Raw genomic sequence first — 22957 nt, forward strand, 5'->3', positions numbered from 1 at the left:
AAAATGAAATTCCTCTTAGCCCTCGAGTGCTCTAATAGCTACACGGGAGAGTGGAAGAACTCCCTCCAGAGTTAGAAGTTAGGATAGTAAAGATTATAGTATCGTGTCCTCTTCTATAGATGTTAATAGAGGAGATGAAAAAAGGGTTCAAGACGAAGAACAAGGCAGGAAAGAAGTATGGCTAAAAGAATGAAGGAAGCCATACTTAGCTCAGGTACCCCGGGTATGCCAAGCCCGTACTTGCAGTTTCAAGCCCCTGGGGGTTTTGACTTTAAAATGTCAAATGAAATTTTTAAGCTATTTATTTTTAAAATAAAAAAAAACATCCCTAACCCCAATCTCTGCTGGTATACTAACGTTTGGATTTTCGATTCCACAGTACAAGTATTTAAAATATTTCAGAATCTTTGTGTTAGAAGAATATATACTTCATCTTTCTTCATGGTAGTGAAAATAAATACGTAACGCTACATTTCATTCTATTCTATTAATTTAGTATATTTTTCATATTGAAATATTAAATGACTTTTACAAAAAACTAATCTTTTTGGTAACTTACCTTATAAACATTATAGGAGTCGATGGCATTATCAAATGCTATGTACAAATCGTTAAGGAGGGCAATAACTTCGATTGGTTCGCTGCATGCTGAGATAGCAGTGAAACCAACGATGTCACTAAAATATACGGTGACCTCACCGAATAGCTCTGGCTCCACTGGAAGACCTGCCTTTAGACTTTCAGCAACAGTACTTACAATGAAAAAATGTTAAGTAATTGCAAAATGCGATACATCAAGAGAAAATAATAATAATAATAATAATAATAATAATAATAATAATAATAATAATATATATATATATATATATATATATATATATATATATATATATATATATATTATTGCTTAATCTGATAACTTTATTATTAATTATCATGTTCCTGAAATTTTAGTACGGTTGTTAAGATGGCAAACTTATTTTTTAATTGGGAGCTCCTTCTTATTCTAGTAGTTAAAAAAATTTCTGACAGGTTGTCAATATAATGTGAAATCTAAATATAATGTGAAAATTATATTTAGAATAATAATAATGATAAAATTTTTTCAATTTGTTATAAGTGATAAAGGAATGATTTTTAAATAAATATTTCCTTGTTTTATAACATAGTAACGAACTTCAATATAATTATTCCAATTTTGTGACCTCATGTTTATTAAAGAAAACTGTTTTTAAAACTAAACAAGTACTAAAAATAACCCAACAAGTTTCGTTAGTCGTCAGACGAACATCTTCAGGGGTAAAGAGAACTAAAAGTTTAAAGCACAAACTACTAGAAATTACGAAAATTAGTTCACTTGTTGGTATTGTGAACATCTAAACAGTTCGTTAAAAAAACGAATAACAGATCTATACAACCGTTAATGAGTGTTAGTTGGAGACAATGGTATTTGTTGTCGCGTTCTGTGGTTCACGCTCACTCCGCCAGAGGTCTGAAATTGGTAAATGTTTAATAAAAGATTACTAAACTTGATTTAAAATCAAACCTTGGTTTTTTTTTCAAGAATTGTTTCACAAGAAAATTCAAAAAGGCAGCAAATATGAGTAAAATTCCTAAGCAATGCAACAAAAATATTGGTTACCTCCGCAGGAATATAATAATGAACGGCATATATTTAATTATTAACAGAATAAAGATGAATTTATTTCTTAACATGTTCATTGTCAAACACGCAATATCGCGCGATGCGAGCCCTCACCAAACGATCGATCACGCGATATCGCGTGGACGTCGCTAACTAAATTAAAAAAGAAAAAAAATTTGGCCACCACACGAAATTCCAATTTTCAGCTTGGCAAGAAAGTGTTAATGAATCCGAGTTATTTTACTTACTTGAGTTCTTTCATATTTGCATCATGCCAAAAAATTTACATAATTTTAGCTATTATTCAAGAAAATTCTTAAATTAAATTTGAGATTACTGTTTACCATTTAACTTTAAAATATATAAGGAGAATCAAATACGCATATTACAAAAATTGCAATTACTTGTTAGGAGTAATTGCAATTACCAGTTCTAATTTTGAATTATTTTTTGAATATCTGAAAATACAAGCAGTTTATTTTCAGGGAGAGTACCGATTATCATTAGTATATACGTCAGGGAGTTTTATGCTGAAGAGTTTACATATGTTTAAAAGTTTAATTTAGAAAATAAATAAAGCAAAATTTAAAAAGTTTTATACAAATCAATAGTTAGAATAAATAAAAAAATATGAATTTATAAATAAATAACTAGTATAAGCAGAATTAACATACATTTATAAAGACCTATTTGTATATATATATATATATATATATATATATATAGTCAGAATCGAGATTCTTCCAGAAACAATGTTTGCTTTATGAAACCTACCTCGGTAGCATACGATTCAGCAGAATGTCTGTTTTCTTCTTCTCCCAGTCCAGTTCAGTAGTTCTCTCTTGCACGAGTCCCTCCAAATTACTCGAGTACTTTTCAAGTACCTGGAACATGTTGTCGACGATGTTCCCTTTTCTGGACAGTAAAATGGAACTATCAATTCGGACACAGAAAGTTGAAAGGGAAGCACAAATTCTATATGTCATAGTGAAAAATCATCATCGTTCCATTCAAACTCGTTCCAAGTGACAGATTTGTTGTGAACATCACCGTTGCCTAATGTATATTTAGAATCAATAATTAAATATTTACCGATGCTCATTGAAAAGATATAATGTAATTTGAATGGAATAGGTTCAGAAGATCTACGCTGCACACAGTAAACCTATTTGAAAATTCGTAGTCAACAGCGCCATCGATTATTTGAATTATATTCTAAAATTAAACATGTGTGAATCAGCGGACCGTGAATTACATTTCTGTAAATTATATTTACAGGAATTTTGATTCTCTCTTACTGTATTGATAATACTGAGTTACCGAACAAATTTTTGTTTAGCCATTGAAGTTAATTGAAGCATGTATTAGTCGTGAAATGATTTATCTAAGCTTTCTAGCTGTTTTTCAGGATAGACTCTTTTGAAAAGTTCAGGTCAGTTTGCGAGAGGCGATCCTGACATGTTTTGGTATGTTTTTTTGTTATTCATACTCACGCATGATAATTGCGGCAAACTTATCAGGCAGTTCTAAATTTTCACCTGCATGAAAGCCACGTTGTTGATCGATAAAATTGTTTGTTCTTAGTTTGTTTTTGAAACAATCATATTTGGAATCCGAAGACAGGTGTTTATTATGATATGATTCTGATATTGATAGTTACTGCTTAAACTACAGAGAGTAAAGAGCTATATTTAAAGGATATTTAAACGAAAAAAGAAACTCTACCTTCCTCGATTCAGATATTCGAAAATCTCGTTAATACTTCCAAAATCCGGGCGCAGGTCTGGAATTTCGGACCAACACTGTTTCATCAGATGAATTGCATCTGGTGGCGCTAACTGCTTGGAAACTGATGGACGAATCAACGGTAGAGGACTTTTTAATTTTTCTATTAGTTCTAGGGAAAAAACAATCAAAGATATGCTTGGAAATAATCAAGACTTGATTTCAGTAAACATGACAAATTTAGTTCAATATGTTTATAAACTTATGAGAACTAAATCAATCAATAAAAGTAAAGAACAAAATAACCAAAAACAGCGAAGGTTCAAATACATATTTGAACATTACTTCGAATATTTATTGCTAGTTCTAACCAAGTGTCATTCTCATGCGCAGAGAGCTAGAATTCAATGTTCAATAGAATAACATTTGCATTGCTAATTTCGAAATTAAATGCCAGCAAGTAATTCTCTGTAATTATGCACACAATTATTTTCTTGAATTACTTAACAGAAATGTTTCCATGAAACATAATCATTGCTTTTGTAACTGGTTATCATAACTACTGTATATCAGGTTATCGTCAACTATATCGGGTTTATCATTATTTATAGAAGAATGAAAAATGCTAGTTATGGAATTTCTTTTTCTTACGAAAAAGCAATTCCATAATTAGCAGTGGGTGCGTTGTAAAGTTTTAAATATAGAAATATATTAAAAAGCAGCATTTGTTGAATAAAAATACTTTGCTATTCACTCAGTTAAAAGGAAGAAGGCATTTCCTTTTGTGTAAACGCAGAAGGAAACAACACTCGACGTAAACACACACACATTCTAGAGTGCACACTATAATATAGCCGGCTGCGAATTTCTTGACTGTATGGCTTTAATCTACGCAGCAAGATCAAAGCTTTATAATGGGATAACATCCTTCTTGAGCACTTTGTTGATATTACTCCTCCTTCTTAATTGAGTGCATAAAGAGAGATTCACGTTAAATCATAACCGTATATCAGTTTAATGGAGAGGATGTATTCATATGGTAATTTAAAATCAAATTTCTTGTTTTTAAACTAAGCAACTGGTTTAAAAGTTACTTAGCTGAGTTCAACAGACGAACCCATCAGCTTCAGAATATTTTTATTCTGAAGCTGATGTCATAAGAAATGAAATATTTTAGAAGCTTCTCATCCCCATATCTCCTACTCTCAAATCCGGTGTTTCTCGACCAGTAGTGTGGTTTTCGTACACTAGGTGGCGGGCCATTTATTAAATTTAACTAGTTAGTATGTTCGTATGTACAAAGAAATTAAATGGTAGAAGCTACTTGGACATTGAGGAGGCATTAAATTCTATAAGGTACAAACATATTCTTTAGAACAAAACAAAAATACAGTGAAGTGGAAGTCATTCTTCAGGAAGTAATTCTTCAATCGAGTTGCTGTTCAGAGTTTTATCTTTGATATGAATCGCTAATGAAAATTGAAAAATCAGAGCTTCGTGTGATATTAATATACCCGTTCTAAGGGACGGACAGAATTGAAGAAGAAATGGGAATTTAATGAAATTTAGAATTTTGGACTATTTTTATTCAGAAAATTAGATAACCGAAATCGAAACAATACAAAATTTTCTTTCACATCAAATAAACTATTCACAGTACAAAAGCCAAAATCATCTGTAGATTAAAATTTAATTGCTGTGGAAAATCCATAACGTCATGGCAAAAAGAATGCTATCACGAAGCGTACCTTTGTGTGATTATTTCGGATAATTCACATATTTTTTTTTTCTATTTAACGTTAAGAAAAAACGTCGCTAATCTTCATTCAAATAAGAACATTTATTTCAGATTATTATCATACTTGGTAATAGTGCCGAATATAAACGTTTGAACAATATGTATTGCTAAACTTTTATTTTTTTACAACAGTAAAAGAATATTCGGATACCTTCAGGAGAAGACCGGAACATGAAGAAAGGATCTGCTCTCAAGACAACTTCTTGCATGATGATGGCAAAGCTGTAGACATCCCCTTGCTGAGTGCCTTGTGGAGGAAAACAGTGAGCACGTAGCAGTTCAGGTGCTGTCCATAAGAGTTCTGAAAAGAATTAAACATCTCAATGTCATGGGCCATCAACTTAAGAATTAAATCGACTAAATTTCTTAAAGAAAAACACCTAAATACCTCCAGCTGGCATATCAGAGGATGTGCTGTTAGAACCGAGAAATGTACGTAAGCCATAGTTTGTTATTTTAAGTACCCATCGGCTGTCGATAACGCAGTTCAAAGATGTGAGATGACCGTGATAACTGATGGAACTGCTATGCAAGTAACACATGCCCTGGTGGGGAGTAAAAAATCAAATAAATTAACTTCATACACGTTCGCATTTCTTTAAATTAACGCTAATGTCGACCAAATATAAAAACTTTCATACAAATATTAGATAATAATTTTTAAAAAAATAAATCGTAGAAAAGCTATTGTCAAAAACTAAATATTAGAAAAATATCTATCTTAAATAGCAGAGTTTATCGTACAACTGGGTCTTCCGAGAATACTTCATGGGAATTTCCACAGAGCCTAAGTAGACGAAATAACAGATGAATTGGAAGTATCTAGCAGGTTCAGTGAACCAGGAGCTCAAAGACTATTGTAACGGATGTTGGCCAGCTGCTGTTGGTGTTGTTGTAGGTCTTAGCAGAAATGGGAGAACATGATGGATGACTTCTGCTGAACAGCGCCTCTAGGAATATCTATAGAATGGACACTACGTAAAATGACAGTCCGTGAGACAGCTAATAGACGACCCCTGTCTCATGACAGACTGTATGAGCGAGGTAGTCAGTTAGTCGAACTGTCCTCTTTTCAACAGTCAACCGCCTCAACACCTGTAGACCTGTTAACTAAACAATACTCACTAAAGTGGTTTCTGCAGGTCAACAACCAAGGTGGATCTCCTCGCTTGTATCACCCGAATCTCTACGAGACCGTTTTATTTTGGGTCGTCCACTGTGTGTTATGGTGGAGGGTATTCTCTCTTCAGAGTTTTCGAGTAATGCATGTGTTTCTTAGAGCTCTTTTATTTGGTTTGTTATACCTCTCATTGTCCTGTGACATCCCATCTCATTTGTCATACGCCGTATGTGTGTGTGTGTGTGTGTGTGTGTGTGTGTGTGTGTGTGTGTGTGTGTGTGTGTGTGTGTGTGTGTGTGTGTGTGTGTGTGTGTGTGTGTGTGTGTGTGTGTGTGTGTGTGTGTGTGTGTGTGTGTGTGTGTGTGTGTGTGTGTGTGTGTGTGTGTGTGTGTGTGTGTGTGTGTGTAAATGGACACTGGTAAGTAAATAAATAACAAATTGCTATTTATTTACTTTACTACGCTTCAAATCTCAGATCAAATAAATTGTAATTATAATTATTGTACTTTGATTACCCTGCACATCCGAGAAAATTCTTAAACTTGTTGAACTAACTTTGTTTAATTTTAATGGTTTAAAATTGTGTCTGTGTAGTGCAATTTGAAGAAGAAAAAATTCTAAATCGCTATTAATGAGATATTTCATGATATATTAAAAAATTACGACGAAAAAAAGATCAGCTGGGGAAACTGTTTGTTCATATCGTATTAACTATTTATTTGCATTATTTTATGATTGATTAGTACTCTGCACAACTCAACAAACACATTCTGAGGTTAAAGTAATCATATTGGAGCATTATTTCGCTATTTTGTACATATTCGGATCCGGTTAGAGATGCTTGTCGCTCTCGTACAATATACTCGACATGAACGACTCGTTCCCTTGACCGCTTGAGGAAAAAACGAGATCCCATAAGTTAACTGAGGTCACCTTACGAGCGTAAAAACGGCCCTATAACCGGTCAGGCAGTCATCTCTCCGAGAGGTAAACTGACTATTGTTCTGTTAAACTATGCAGAAATTTGAGGCTAACTAGAGAGAGAGAGAGAGAGAGAGCTATGCCGATAGAAAAATACATGGAAGGGCTTCCGCATTCATCTAGGAAAGAATTGTAAAATAGACGCCAATCCAATAAAGGAACAAATCGCCAGTTGCAGTCACTTTCTGGCTTATGTTTCGGAGAGCCATACAAACTTTCAACTGAAAACATTTCTCGGCTAAAGAACAATTCTTTAATAATAAAGTACTCAAGGAAGCACGAGTGGAGTAAAAATCTATACAAGGGGCAATGAAAATGTCCGGATTCTCCACAAGGTTAACTTTAAAAAATGTGGATGAAACTGTAACGCAAGTTAAGCATTTGTTTTAATTAAATTTTATTTTATTTTATTATTTATTTTACTATTTTTTTATTTATTTTAATTTTTTATATTTTATTAGTTTTTATTTTAATTTTAGAAGGGCTTACTTTTTAAGATAGTGAGTGCAAATGGTGTGAAACAATTGAAGAAAAATTATGGCGCCTAGTGTGTGATATGTAGTTAAAAACATGTAGCAGCTCCAAAAAATCAGTTGTAACATCTAAATGTTACAATTTAGATGTTACAGAAAAAACACTAATGGTACATTTTCGCATACCACTATTACTATCTAAACATGCGTTTTTCTTGAAATTATTTATTTAAAAAAAAGCTTTCCTCGCAAATTTTCGTGATTTTAATAGAGTTAAGCACAAAAAAAATTATTAATTAATCAATTAATGATGATGATGATGATCCTCTGTAGGTCAGTTGGTTTCCACGGAGTCCGTTGTTTGGAAAGACCTGGGTTCGAATTCTATCTATTACGCGAAGAACCTTTATCAAGACTTTTCAATCAAAGGCTAGTTAATGAGTCTCCTTCGGGGATATGCAGGATTTTTTTTTCTCCTTGAGATCTTTGCTTTCAAAACAGGCAAACCAACCCCGTGAACGCACATATCTACACACGAAAAATACTAAGGAAGGCAACAAAATACAGGGTGGCCCATAAGTCCAGAAGGGGTCTAAAATGTGAATAACTAATAACTATAAAAATCTCCAGGTTCTGTATTTAATTATAACAAAAAAAGAATAAAAATAATGAATCAATAAAAAAGTTATAAAATGTTTAAACCCTTTTGTGGCTTATGGGCCACCCTGTAGCATGGCTACCAGTGGCGGCTCGTACATAAGCACTGCGACACTGCAGCAATTTAATTTCTGCAGCAATGCAGAAATTTAATTTCTTCATTTTTTCCCCAAGGGAAAAAATAAAGAAATTAAATTTTGTTTGTGTTTATAAATAATAACAATGCTTACAACATTATATAAATGCAATACAACATGTTAAAGATTACAGCTTATGTTTCGACATGGATTGAATAATTGGAATTGTTCGATTAGCGCTTTTGATTACGAAACAAATGCACTGCGATCTAACGCAGTGTTGGAATTATCACGTTCGGCCAATTGCAGCTCGACTCCCCGATATTCGTTTGCACTTGTCATTGCACGTAACAAGTGAATCCGACACTGCTCGTTTGAGCAGCGTGTCGCAACGGATAAATTGTATGCATGTGCGCGTTATTTATGTGAGATACGAAACTTTTATTATTGATGTTTGTTCGTGGAGAGGGTGAAATATTTTTAATGAAGCAATTTTTAATATGTAAATTTATTTATTAAAAAATTGGTTACTGATGAGAAAAAAAAGAATTTTTTTTATTATTTTGTATATGCAACACTCCCACTTAAAATTTTCACCGGCTGCCACTGATCGCTACCCTAACCAATCATTACGTTGAGGAAAGAAGAATAATGCAATGAAATTAGTTTATTATTTATTCATTTTAATCGAATAATTAATAGCGTTGGGATCTCATACGCGATGACGAATATTGTGTACCATCTAAAGACTTACCAATGCCCATGTCACTGTGAAATTCGAATCTGCAGCCTGTTAGAGAGTACAGACGTTTTGCGCACTCAGCCAATAATACATTTATGTTCTAATAATTATTATAAAAATTAAATTAATAATCGTTATTGTTATAATTAATTAAAGTATATACGTTGTGGGCTTAAAACAAGTATAATTTAAAAGATAAAACAATTTAAAAATAAAAAAATTGATAATTTACAAGTGTAAAAAATTCCATATTTTAAAATCAATCCTTTTCCTCTGTATTGTTCCAATTAAATCTGTGTAAGATAAGTGTACTAATGGTGCATCATTACGTCATTTACTAAGCGGAGGCTTTGTCTTTCCATGAGTATAAAACTAGCTTAATAAATGACATCAATAAACCGCTGCTAATTATAATTGTACTGATTAATTTTAAGAACTGTCTTTCTGTCGGTTTCGCCAATGACATCTACGAGCCACTAACCATAGTGTGTATTAAGCTGAAAGTCGAAAAGAACGGTGCAGGATTAAAATTCAGACGATGTCTCCGATAGAAGAATAAATTAATGCTCAAGGTCATTATTTACCATGACAGACGATCGTTTGTCATGTTATTCCGGTAGATGGCAGCTCTAACAAATACATTAATAATAGGAAATGTTTTACAATTATCTGAGAAATCAGCACAAATCAACTGGAAAAAAAAATAATAATAATAAAATAAAAATAAAATGGGTTGCAAACATGTAAGAAATAAACACATAAAATAACAAATATTTTTATCAAAAATCGCTCAGGAAAAAAAAAAGAAAAAAAAAGAGAGAAAATTGACATTCTTTTCATGGAATTATTATATATTATGGATAATCTTGAGGTTTAATTTTTGCAGATTTTCATTTTAAAATGCGGATCACAACAGAGACGGCCAAAAAGTACCGAGTAAAAGTTTTTCTAGTTAGTTATAGCAACAAACATTTTGCAGTAATTTTAATTAATTTTTTCCTTGATTTCTACCTTTTCCAATGGATTGTACCAGTGTTTCTTATTGTATTTTTGCCAAAACAGTACCGATTTAATTATTCTTCCAGTTGGAACGTTTATATATATATATATTTAATTTGGCACTCTCTACCAGTGTTCCATTTTCATATCTCTTAACTCACACTATTTGCGTCATGTCCGTAACCATAGTAACTATTAAAAATCTAATATAAAAATCCATTTCCCGATATTTTTTTAATCATTTCTAATTAAAAACTTTATTTCGAACCAGTTTTAAAAATAGTACAGAATAAACAAATCTGAACACGAATTCAGAACTCCATTGAAGTGGGGAGGATGCAACTTATTTCATATTCACACTTCTACACAGGAAGGTCAAAGGTAAGAAAAATCGAAACACTGTAGCTATTTCAGTATATATCTTTTCACGTATGACCGATCTATTTGTAGCGATGTTCCTAGCTATTTCGAAGCACTTCGTAAAAAAAGAATACCGAAAACATTCTGAAACTTCTAATACAAGTTTCTATGATAGCCGATGGTATAATTTGAATGGTCAGTGTCTGGAACGGTGTCTGCGATTCCGTGAGAGATATTTTTGTGCTTTCTGATAGGTGCCGTACTTTATTTGCTGCAATGGGAAAAAAAAAATAACAAAACAGTTACACCAAGAGTTTTTCACTCTATGTTTCGGTGAGTGCTTCGAGACTTTTATTGCAGTTCTGTCTGCACGCATCCATTTCTATATAGAGATATAGAAATGATTCCATGGAATCTTGATTACTCTAAGAATGGCAGTCGGAAATCAATTATTAACACCGCTGAGCTAATATCAATCAAAAAAGTACCTAGAATAAAAGTTAATAGTGAAAAATAAGCCCTTAGCTTAGACGAACATTAAGTTTTGATTTATATATCAGAAACGAATAATAATAGATTATATATATTTGTCTTTTAATTAATTATTTCTTTTATTTTAAATTAATGTGTTTACTTGATTGATTTTTCAAACTAATTTTATTTGTGAATTTTAAATTATTTTTCAGAAACCCGCACTCGAGATATTTAGGTCACCTATTATAAGCAAGGCTGGAGAGTTATATCGGGAGGGAAAGAGAACTAGTAATCTGGGTATTATATTCATCAATATGAAAAAATATAAACTACGGTTACAGATATTTCCCAAAATCTAAAAACGAAAATAGTCGTCAGAGAATATTTCCAATGAGAAAAGAAAAATCGGCAAACTGCTGGTTTTTGAAGTAAGACGTTAGAAGGAAATGACATAAATATTATAAACCATAGTCGACATATCATTTGGATAAAGTTTTGCTATTCTGAAATCTTTACTCTGACACAAGAAAAACACTACTAAGATCCTTTATCCTTGAGTGAATTTTGCATTTTGAATTTGCGAAAACACTGAATTTTGCATTTATAGAGAGATGCAATATTCAGTGTTTTTGAAGCAAGGCGTTAGAAGGAAACGACATAAATATTCATAATGAAGAGTGGACGATTGGCTTGGTACAGCCCTAAAAAACAGTTGCTTGATTAGATAGCTAAAGGAAAAACTATTCCTTAAATCCAGTTCCAATGACTGTAAAAGTCTCAAGACTACAAAGCGAACTGCAACAGTATTTGTTAATGAATCTTAACTGGAAGTGGCGACTCAACCTCTTCATCCTAGTTACAAAAGATCGCAAGTCAAGTCGCACATCTCAAGCAGCAAGCACTGACTTTCTTTATCGCTTATGTCATTCATCTCGTCTTCAGAGTTTCTCTTTGTATAGATAATGCAGATTAAGAAAACATCATTAATAGTTAAATAAATGTGTTTTTAAAGAAAAATTCAACATAAATGAGATTATCGAGGAGAATTCTATCTTGCAGAAGTCTCTGAAAGATAGTTCGATGCTGTAACATTAGACGGAAGACAGCAGAAGAGAGAGAAACACGAGATACGCAAAGGACAGGACAAATGTCACGATGTGCTCGCGATTGTGCCACGAAAGCGTTATCTTCAGTCTGATTTCCAGTTTCTGGCTTCCAAGTCTGCCTAGGACTAGAAGCATCTTTATAAGGACTTTTCGAATGAAGTTGCGTTTTTAGCTGTGTCAAACAGAAGTCGAAGAGGTTACTCTCTCTCTCTCTCTCTCTCTCTCTCTCTCTCTCTCTCTCTCTCTCTCTCCAGGAACTCAGGTTTATAATCCCATAAAATTGACAATTAATAGGAGTAATTAACTGGCCCTCATACCCGCAGTTACTTCAGTTATAAATCCAGTTAGGTTAAAAGCAAGAGAGATTCCATTGAAATCGATAAGAGCTAACATTTCAAGGCATGTACAAAAGATAATGGGAAAAAATGCATTTTATTATGAATTTTTAGGGTGTCTTGTATGTCCGTCTATTGCGCAAGTACTTGAAAGCCGGAGGCCAAAAACATTATTGCCTATGATGTGCACATTGAATGAAGCCTTCATTGAAGTTTAAGAGTTAGACTGAAGAAATTGCTATTTTGCTCCAAAGCGAAAGTGAAATGCTTCGGACTATAAACATAAAATTTTATTGTTAAAGAATTCCGACAACAGAATGTCTGTAGATGTTAATGAAAAATTCAAATTGGATTTTCTAAATAAACTATGATATTAAACAGCAACGTAACACACTTTTTACAAAGGCGCGAAGCAAACAAGTTGATATCACAATAAATGCGCCACACTAGTTGAAAAAATAAATATATTGTTTTGAATCTGAATTCAGTGAGGATTTGGTGGGCAAGAAGTTTAAAAATTTGAAGTAAAATATGTCGACAGTTACTTTGGAAGAATAGTAGGTAGGTAGGCCTGTGTCTATGTGAAGTATATTTTGTTGTTATGTGAGCAGTCTGGAAAAATAAGCTTCTATCAAACAATATCATCGATATTTTTGTTATTTGTTTTTTGAGGTTCAAAAGTCAGGAACCACAAAATCGGAATTGTTATTTTTCACTCTAGAATATCCAAGAGTTGAGGTTATACAGTAAAAATGTTACTCGAAAAAAAAAAATTAGTCCAATTTTCCGGATTCTAGATATCCATTAAAAAAGATGCCTATATAGATCATCAGGATTAAGGATGATCACCATTTTATAATCACCACCACTTCATCGTATTAATGAAGTGGTGGTGATTATAAAATTATTCGCTGTATAAACCAGGAAACTCAAAGCATAATTAATCGATCATCGTCTTCTTCAGTCGTCCGTCCTGCAATCATGGGGGAATCAAAATGTTGACTCGTGCTACTCTGTGGATTCTGAAGTGTGTTGACATACAGTACCTCACTGTCCGAGATGACGCACTGATCTTTGGTCTCCGAGAAATAAGACAAAAAAAAGAGCGATTTACCGAGGAAAGATTTATTTCGAACCAAGAACATAAACGATACTTTCTTGTCCTTTCTTTGCATTTTTGCATTTTTGAAAATTATGGAGACAACTACCGTGTTTGAATAAAACCTTTAGTTTAATATAACTAAGATCTACATTCGACGTTTCGACCTTTATGTCAAGGTCATCTTCTGGAGAATACGACTATACACAGAAAACAAGCTACACTACAATCAAACTGGTTTGTTAAAGACGCTGACCAACCGCTACAACAATTGTCGGCCTGACCTCTGGTGAAAAAAAAAATAAAAATAAAAATAAAAAATAAATAAATAAAAATTATACATCAACGCTAGAGTCCTATTATTAGTGTTATTGTTGGCTGTAGAAATACATTGGGCACAACAACAAGTATCTATCTATATACATATATTAACATCATGATTATAAATGTACATTCCAGCCAGTTGGTATGGAATGGTTTCTAATACTAGCTAAAGATTGGCTAGAGTCCTGACTTATGCTGGATCTTATATATTAGGTAGGCTGAATGTGTGCCATCCAGATCCTTGGAAGTTTAATGCCATCTTTGTTGTTGATATTTGGGTGGTTTATCAGGATTTCGCTGGCTTCCTTAAATTTCCTTTCGTACCAGGTTTTTGTGCGGTGAAAAGAGCGGGTGCTTTTCCAGTTGATTTGGTGTAAGGTGTTGAGTGCGTGGTCTGAGAGGCCTGCTCCACTATAATGGTTATATTTAATGTGTCTAATGTGTTCTTTCTTGCGTATAGGGATTGTCCGACCTGTTACTAAAACGATACTTTCTTGTATTACTGTTGGGCATTATTTATATCTAAAAGCTTTCATAAGAAGCTTATTATTAGACTTCACAAGCTAGGAATATATATAAATTTAGTGACCATTTGGATGAAAGTTTGCTCTTACAAACTTAATATCATTGAAATGAACTGTTATTGGGTTTAATTCAAACACTATTTTCAACTAATCCGGGAATTTAATTATTTGGTTTTACTTCTAACAGCTAACTTGAGATTTTCAGAGACGAAAGATTCTCTACTTTTAGCTTAGTACTTATACATATATTGGTGTTTAAAATATTACTTATTTCAATTCTCGTTTAGGGTCAGAACTTCATTGGTGGGCAATTTAAAAACACAAAAAAAATGTATGAGAGTCATTCAAGAGGACAGAAAAGATTGTCATCTATACTCCCATTAACAAAGCTGCTGCTGTCATGATTCAATGGTATAAGTTCAAATTATATATTTTTTTAAAGTATTTCTCCCATCGTTCTTTAAGCATAAATATCTCTTTCTCTTCTCTTGTCTTCTTACAAGTTTCTTCTTCTCTTTCAGCGATATTCCAATGTCATACGACGTTTTCTATTGAAGCAACCAATGAAATCACGAAACGCATATATATTTTAAAGTGAACTCCTCATCCGTAGGATATCTATGCCACCAACCTGTTCTTATAGTTCGAGATGTTTTTCATGCTACGTTTTATTTTTGTAGAATGAATTGTGTGCAGGATTACTCCTGCATGACAGAATTCTTCGCTCAAACTCCACTGATGGAATTTATTAACGCTAGTGGACAAAGAAATAAAGCAGTCTATTTTTTTATCTTCTGGACTTAAAATATTGTATTTGGCATGCGGGAGCTTTTACAGTAAAATTTAACTAAGGGAAGTTAAAAGTGGAAGTTCTATCACAGGCTACATGGCAAAAATATTTTTTTTTTTTACTTTAATGTAAAACATAGTTGTGTGTTTGACATCGATGTGGTAACCAACACCAAAATTACTTGAATTTTTATTATAAGAATGAATACTTTTAGTTGTAAAAATAATCACCAGGGAGCGCTCCTTACCTTCACAAGATCTGTAAGTAATGACAACTTAAACAGCCAGTCCAGTTCGATTTCATTCACCTTTAAGATGTATTTTAGACTCCCCCGAACGCATCGCTCCCAAACCATAACCGGCTTCCTGATATCGACCACACACCCCAGGAAACGATTGAGATTCTCTTGGCGTAATTCGAATAACTAAAAAAAAAAAAAAGAAAAATACAATATAGTTAAAGTGGGTTTATTTTTCGAATTGTTAATATAAGTTTTTTTTCATTTTCAGAAGATTTGTGCATAAAAATGCAATGCTTGTTTAGCTATAAACACACTCGGGGCACGCAGAAAGCAAAATCGGTCTTTTAACTGTAATTAGAGATAAGAATAGCATCTGAAAGTAATGTTACTGCCTCGCGCGAAAAAAAAAAAGCCAACCCATTTCTACTTATTGGGTTACATACTTTGCGAATCAACAGACACAAATATAATAAATACGATAAGGTCAGGAATTTTCATTGTAGACTGCGCCCTCCGGGGAAGGGGTGTGGTTTAGAGTAGCAAGCACTGTTGAAAGCTGTCTCTCGTGCCGGGTTTGTATACACGCGTTTACACTTCATCGATCGGTGATTTTTTTTTTTTTTTTAATTTGGAGTATGCGTTATTTTCTATTAATGGTGCCACGAATCATAGTGTTGTGTTGTAGTCATCCGCGTCGAAAAATTAATTCTCTATTGATTTTTGAATGTCGCAGGGGAAAAGAGGATTATCACAGGATTATCAGAGGATTATCTTAACGAAGATTATCATACCTCAAGAAGTTCCTAGTGGGTACAGATTGAGCCTGATAGCCATTGACTAAAGAAATATTTCGATTTGTGAATGGGTTGGCTTTTTTTTCGCGCGAGGCAATAACATCTCTATTTACAGTTAAAAGACCGATTTGCTTTCTGCGTGCCTCGAGTGTGTTTATAGCTAAACGCAAATATTACATTTTTATGAAATTTATGTTTTGCAAAGAATTTTGCTTCCAAGCATCAAACATCCTAACAAATGATGGTGCCATTTTCACATTCGGGAAGCTGAAGATTAAAGGAACAATGATTAGCTATTGAAAGAAGAAGGAAAAAACTCACCGGTCAAGTAAAGTGACTGAGCCTCAGACTTTGGCTATAAACACAACGTGATGAGACAACAGTCAACTGTGTTCGGTATTCTAAACTCTACTATAACAAGCTTTAATTCTATAAGTACTAGAGATCATTGTAAAAAACGTGTGTCTAATAAACTCAATAAACATAACGCATAAATTACCGTGCATAAATCCTTCATCTCCTTCATTCGGATATCTAATGGCCCTTCGATGTTTAGGCGTACAATTTGGACCACGTCACCCTGTAAGAAAACATAGACAGCATTAGTAGATCTAAATGCAATATCTCAGCACTTGTACACATCTTTATTAAGCGTTTCTACTTATGCCAATATCGGCATATCTTAGGACAATGCAACATATGCTAAAGGTTTGAAATAACGTGTTAGAATCCCGCGTATAACACGAGAGACTTTTATAAGTGCATTCTATTCGAATGTGGATTAACTGTGGTGGGATTTTCCTGTTGTAAACACGATATCTGCTATCGCTTACGAGAAAACCAGGCTGAACATTCCAGAGCAAAATACATCGGTCTCGTTGTTTTAATTGCTTAGTAATTCAGACCAAAATATTTATTAATTCACAGCTTATTTACGTCAATAAGAGATGATAAAATAAGTAGCAATCTATCTCAAAAAAAGACTACGAAAAGGAAAAAAGTAATAGGCAGATTAGACAGATATCAACTCTTCATCAAACAGTTTTCTTAGGCGTCCAGAGTATAGGGAAGATGTAGAGGTATTTCGTGTGCATTTTATAGCCAATGGTCCTTTTCTTAATGAAAAATATAACCACAAAGTTCTAAAATGTGATCGAAATACCGCCATCGACTGAATGATATATTCAAGGGATCTCACCACTCCGCGAGGCAGTAACATCACGTTCAGATGCTATGCTTATCTCGAGAAACTGGTATGTTAAACAAATTAAGTTATTATAAGTGCAACACTAATCTTGTATTTGCAGAAACTTTCAGAAGTGAACCTACAAGAATCAAAATCGATGTACAAAAACAAGGCAGCAAACGGGTAGCAGTGATACCGGTGTCTTAGAAAGATGCGTTTATCGAAATTTTTCTGATTTCGCGTACGAAAAATGCGACAGTATTTCCAGGGAAGATTTAGCGACCCTCAGCTGTGCAATGATGAATCAACAAGAGTAAGCAAGACTGAATTTAACAACCTTATATATTCTTCGTATTCTTATTATGATTCCAACCTTCCATGACGAAATCCACTTGCATGAACTCCACGAACTACCCAATTTCTATTGTAATACTGAAGTAAACCATAGAAATCGGCAGTCTTATTAATCTGTTAACAATCACTTGTCATCATTCGATATTACTGATAGCGTTGATATTACGTGTTGACAATTTACACTGATAACAATTAATAATAATTTGTAATAATAAAAATATTTATCAATGCGTCTAGAAGGGATATTCGGGTTAACCACCTTCCATGAGTTCCATTTATTGCTATTTCTTATTAAATGTCATTAAAAATTAACAAGTGATAAACTAATCAAAACAATAATAATAATAATAACAACAACATTTTCAATACAAATTCAATAGTACACTAAGAAGTCATATTGTTAAGTTTTATTACTATATTAATATTAATTATTAGTATATTGATAAACAATAAATACTCTTAAGTCTTCGAAATCAAAGCAAACTTCATTCGACAAATTCTGATATTCGTAGGCCTCTGTTATTTAAGACAGGAAGCTTCTTTCCAGTAAGAATTTTTTTTTCTTTTCTAAGTTTTCTTAATTTTACACAGTTCCACCTACCTTTAACCTTGCACAAGAAAATGTTTTGGCCATTGAACCGGGAAGGTTGTCATTTCCGTTAAGGAAAACCCTTGGGGAATAGCAAAACGAAGATATTTCTGCTGCATCTTCCTCACTGCTCCTTTTCTCTTCTGAATCCTGTAAAGATTAGTTTTACTTTAAGAGGAAGTGAAAAGTGTTTTAATCTGTAATAAAAACTAAATAAAAACATAATGTTTTACTATACAAAAAAATATTTTTCTCTCTTTATAGACAGAAGAGTTTTGTTTGGCTAAGACGGAAGTGACACGAAGATATGGTTCATATGAATACGTTCTACTAAGGTATGATTTCATTATGATTCCAAAAAGATCATCAATAAACACAGTTTGTTTTATTTAATTATTGATTAAATAATTTACGTGATTTGTTTCAGTTGGTATAGACGAAGCTCTTTGGTCGGAAAGACCTGAATTCAATTTCGTCCATGACGTGAGAAACCTTTATCTGGTCTCTTTCGACTAATGGTGAGTTAATCAGTCTTAGGAGGTAGAGGGTTTTTCTCCGGGTAACTCGGGTTTTTCTCCGGGTAACTCGGGTTTTTCGTGCCTCAGAACAGGCAAATCAGCCCCGTGAACACACACGGATTTACAGCCATTAATACTTACGACAATATGTGGAAGAGATGGGGTCCTCACCACATGTCGTAACGCCCGTAGTTAACCATGAGTCGCATCATGGTAATCACCCCCATAGATAAGAGATGGTACTTGAAGGGAGAGAGCGGAGGTTCATTTACTTATTACAGTTATACATTATGTATGGCCTTCATAATATGCTTTTGTATTTATAATATTCATATTTTTTATTCTTAAATCAACTCGACACGCCACCGTTCTACTTTATATTGAAAAACTGTTTTAGTGATATAAAATTCTAGCCAGGTGGACAGAATTGTTAATCATATATTTTAAATTTCGTTTCTCTTTTTAATTTTTTTCTGATAAATTACAAAAAGAAAATATCAAAAATAATACCTGTTTTCTTCGAGTGGAGCGCACCAAGTGAGATCATAATTTTTGTCATGAGCACACATTTACAATTAAAGTATGAATGAATAGGGTTAATAGCTCAGTCGGTTTCGACGATTTATCAAAGCTTTTGTACTGACCGTGAGTTCGCCAGTCTCATACGAAGTTGGCAGGATTTTCATCCCTAAAGAACAGACATAGGAGGAGGCCACGAGAATAAAGATTAACTGTCTTATTCCATTGGATGTAGTTTTGAAAGCCTGCATGGTAGAGTGTGGGTCTAAAATAAGCGTAAACAGATACATAAACAAATAGATGGTGTGTGTGTGTGTGTGTGTGTGTGTGTGTGTGTGTGTGTGTGTGTGTGTGTGTGTGTGTGTGTGTGTGTGTGTGTGTGTGTGTGTGTGTGTGTGTGTGTGTGTGTGTGTGTGTGTGTGTGTGTGTGTGTGTGTGTGTGTGTGTGTGTGTGTAAACTTACGAAAATAATGAAATTGTCCCCAGGTTAGAACGACATTACAGATTTCAGAGAACGGTCAGTGTGTGTTTAGTAAAGGTGAATAGGTTCGACATTTGTTCTGGAAATGATTTTAAATAAGAACAAACAGTGAGATTCCATAAAATATGGGATTTCATGAGAAAAACAAAGGCAACTATTCGGTGCTTTACAAAAAATAAAATTAAAATTAAAAAAATCCCATCAAACAGTGCTTTGTTTTACAATAGAAAATCCTGAAATTAAATCCCTTATATTTACAGTTAGGAAGTTTAATATACATTAAAATATAAAGTATACTAACTAAAGCACTTATACACACGTTTTGTTCTTTAATTGTTTCGTGCTCTTTCAACAATTTTCTATGATAATGATGATGAAGTAGTTTCCTCTTTTAGGAAGTTTTCATCATCATCATCATCATCTGGATGAAGTAGATGATCCTACCTAGACAAAAAAGATAAGGATGATGATCTGCATGATCATGATGCTGTATACGATCTTGCTTCCTGCTTTTGAGGTCAAACATTATGATAAATCATTTTTGATTTAACATGTGCATATACTTTAGCCTGTGTAGCTCAGTGGATGTGGGGTTTGCACACCACCGCGCTAGGCCGCACGAAGGAAGTCTTGGTTTCGAGTCTAGTCGGCGACTAGAGGAAATTTTTCTAAGCCTTTTTTCGACCGGTTCCCGAGTTAGTCGATCTCTGGCACGGGCAAGCAGGTTTTTCCTCCCGGAAACTCGGGTTTTTCGTCCTGTAAACTCAAGAAAATCGACCGTAGAACCCACCTTATTTCAGACATTAAATATATTGTGTTATGGTTAGAGACCACGAGATGGCGGCACATTTGAGCCGTCTCTCTTCACTGCGTACTGCTTAATTAGTGTTAGCCTTGGGCCATCTGTCTCTGATTGGGTACCAGTGGAGATTGAACTGCCCACTCAGTCTCCAAAAGTTAGATAGGGCTAAATGGCCTCGCCTACTCCCGTATATACGGGAATAAAAAGGCGTTAGCTGATTTTTTTTTTCTGATTATATACTTTTTATAACATACAATTATTATTATTATTATTATTATTATTATTATTATATGTCCTAAAAAGTATGCTTACAGGACATCTGCTGTGATTTGTTCCTTTTACCAAATTACTCTGAATATGTAACTCGAGAAATTTAAATATAATTTATAATTTAACTAACATAGAAGGATGTAGCTGACGTATGCTTTATGTATGTGTTGCCATCACTGCAAGATGTACAATTACTTGGATTTTTGGAACAGAGTAAATTTAGTTTGATGTCGCAAGTTTTTTCACTTGGTTATGCTATAAATTAAAGATTCCAAGGAATTATATTCTTGATTTCCTTCTTTATCCAAGTGTAAGCAAACAAAGTTTTGCACGTGAGATGCTCAAACTTTGTTTGGAGAAAGGATTAATCCAAGAACATAATTTCTTGGCATCTTTAATTTATAGCATAAATTTAAATCATTCCAAAAGCACAATGCACTCTACTCTACATCTAGTATAGATATTTAATTTGCTCGAAAATCAAAACTAATTAGAAGAGGTACAGAGAAATCAATCATTCTTGCATTCTATATACTTCAGAAATATTTCTTTACTTTTTTTTTTTAGTTGCGAGCGAATTTCTCATTAGACGTACGCAAATAATTCTCTACTCCTTGCTCGTAACTCTGCGCCGGCTTTATGAAATTGATTAATAATGATCATTAAGTGTGTACTCATTGCAGATCAATAAGTCAGTAGCTCCACAGGATGTCAACGGCCCCGTCAGCGTTAATTAGCTCCTTTTCGACGAAGTTCTCAAATGACAAATATCTATGCGTTATTTACCAAGGAGCGTGATGGTAATAGAACACTTCAATTCCACGTTCCTGTTTGTCTGTGTGTAAAGTTTTACCTTGCCCCATTTTTTCTTTAATGATGGGAAGCAGGGATACGTTCCATTTTAATCGAAGAAGGCAATCTGATCTGTTATTTTACACTTGCATTATATGAAAGAGTCTAATTAACAGAACTTCATTCCGGTAAAAGACCACTGTACCAGTAAAGAAATATATAACAATAGGAGCCTGAACCAAATGCTATACTAGCAGTTAGGTAAATATATTTTGTGCATTCGCTTTTGGCTTAAGGTAGTTATATGCAGATTTTATATTTTTATATAAATCCACCCACAAAAGATTATGAAATTATAGTATATTAGTATTAATACTGTGGATCTAAAAATGATTTCGGTCACCATGCTGTGGTAACCAAAAATGGAACTATTTATACCATTAGTCCTCCAATAAGCTGGGCAGTGGTCTGACATTGGGACAAAATTTATCTTCCCTTCCAAAATATATTCACAAACATCCATGTTCACCATAGGAGTGAAACCCACGGCCGGCTTTGTTGATTTGGAATGTAGATGTGCCATCCACCTTGCCAATCACATTGTCAAAGTTGTGCGAGTAAATCTCTTTACCTGTGATATCAATTATAAATAATGCGAACAGAGAGTTTTCGCAGCTCAGTCGATATCGATAATACTCTTTTGCTAGAAAAAGACCTAGATTCGCATCCCCTTCTAGTACGCAGATAACCTTTATTATCCTTTCTTGTATACAAAAAAGCAAAGCAGTGCGTCCCCATATCGTAACTATTTGTGCACTGTGAGTAGTAAACTTCATTTCAGAAATCTTCACCCATATACAATCGATGCAACACTTTTGAGGATGATTTAAGTAAGACTCACCTTTCCTGGGGGAAAAACAATATCTTCGTTAGAAATAAGAATTTTTTTCCTCATGTTCTTGACCTCCAGTTTTCTTCTGAATATGAAAGGATAATAATAACAGACAGTTATGTAGAAGTTTCAGTTTGTTTTATTGCTTTCCAAGCATTTCAATACAGGAATTATAAGAAATAAACGATTTATGGAATAAAAAAAATGATAATATTACTTATATTACTGTGTTATATCATTACTTATAACAAAATGCAATGCATACAACAAAAAGTAAACTAGATGTGATA

The 22957-nt window shown here is 33.6% G+C and overlaps 1 protein-coding gene across 1 annotated transcript in view; it reads right to left on the reverse strand.

Moving 5' to 3' along the window:
* LOC150093080 (retinal guanylyl cyclase 1-like) overlaps positions 1 to 16919 on the reverse strand; it is a 33792-nt gene extending 16873 nt beyond the window's left edge. The window contains exons 1-7 of the mRNA XM_090413752.1: positions 16764 to 16919; positions 15477 to 15653; positions 5557 to 5713; positions 5320 to 5469; positions 3371 to 3542; positions 2420 to 2560; positions 560 to 752 (exon numbers count right to left, since the gene is read on the reverse strand). Coding sequence (XP_090269878.1) covers positions 560 to 752; positions 2420 to 2560; positions 3371 to 3542; positions 5320 to 5469; positions 5557 to 5713; positions 15477 to 15653; positions 16764 to 16790 — 1017 coding nt within the window. The 5' untranslated portion in view covers positions 16791 to 16919. The remainder of the gene's footprint in view (positions 1 to 559; positions 753 to 2419; positions 2561 to 3370; positions 3543 to 5319; positions 5470 to 5556; positions 5714 to 15476; positions 15654 to 16763) is intronic.
* Positions 16920 to 22957: the final 6038 nt, after the last annotated feature.

Source organism: Typopeltis vanoorti, chromosome 24 (assembly GCF_054136105.1).
Source record: "Typopeltis vanoorti isolate ZY-2024b chromosome 24, IOZ_Tvanoo_1.0, whole genome shotgun sequence".
In the NCBI taxonomy this organism is placed as follows: domain Eukaryota; kingdom Metazoa; phylum Arthropoda; class Arachnida; order Uropygi; family Thelyphonidae; genus Typopeltis; species Typopeltis vanoorti.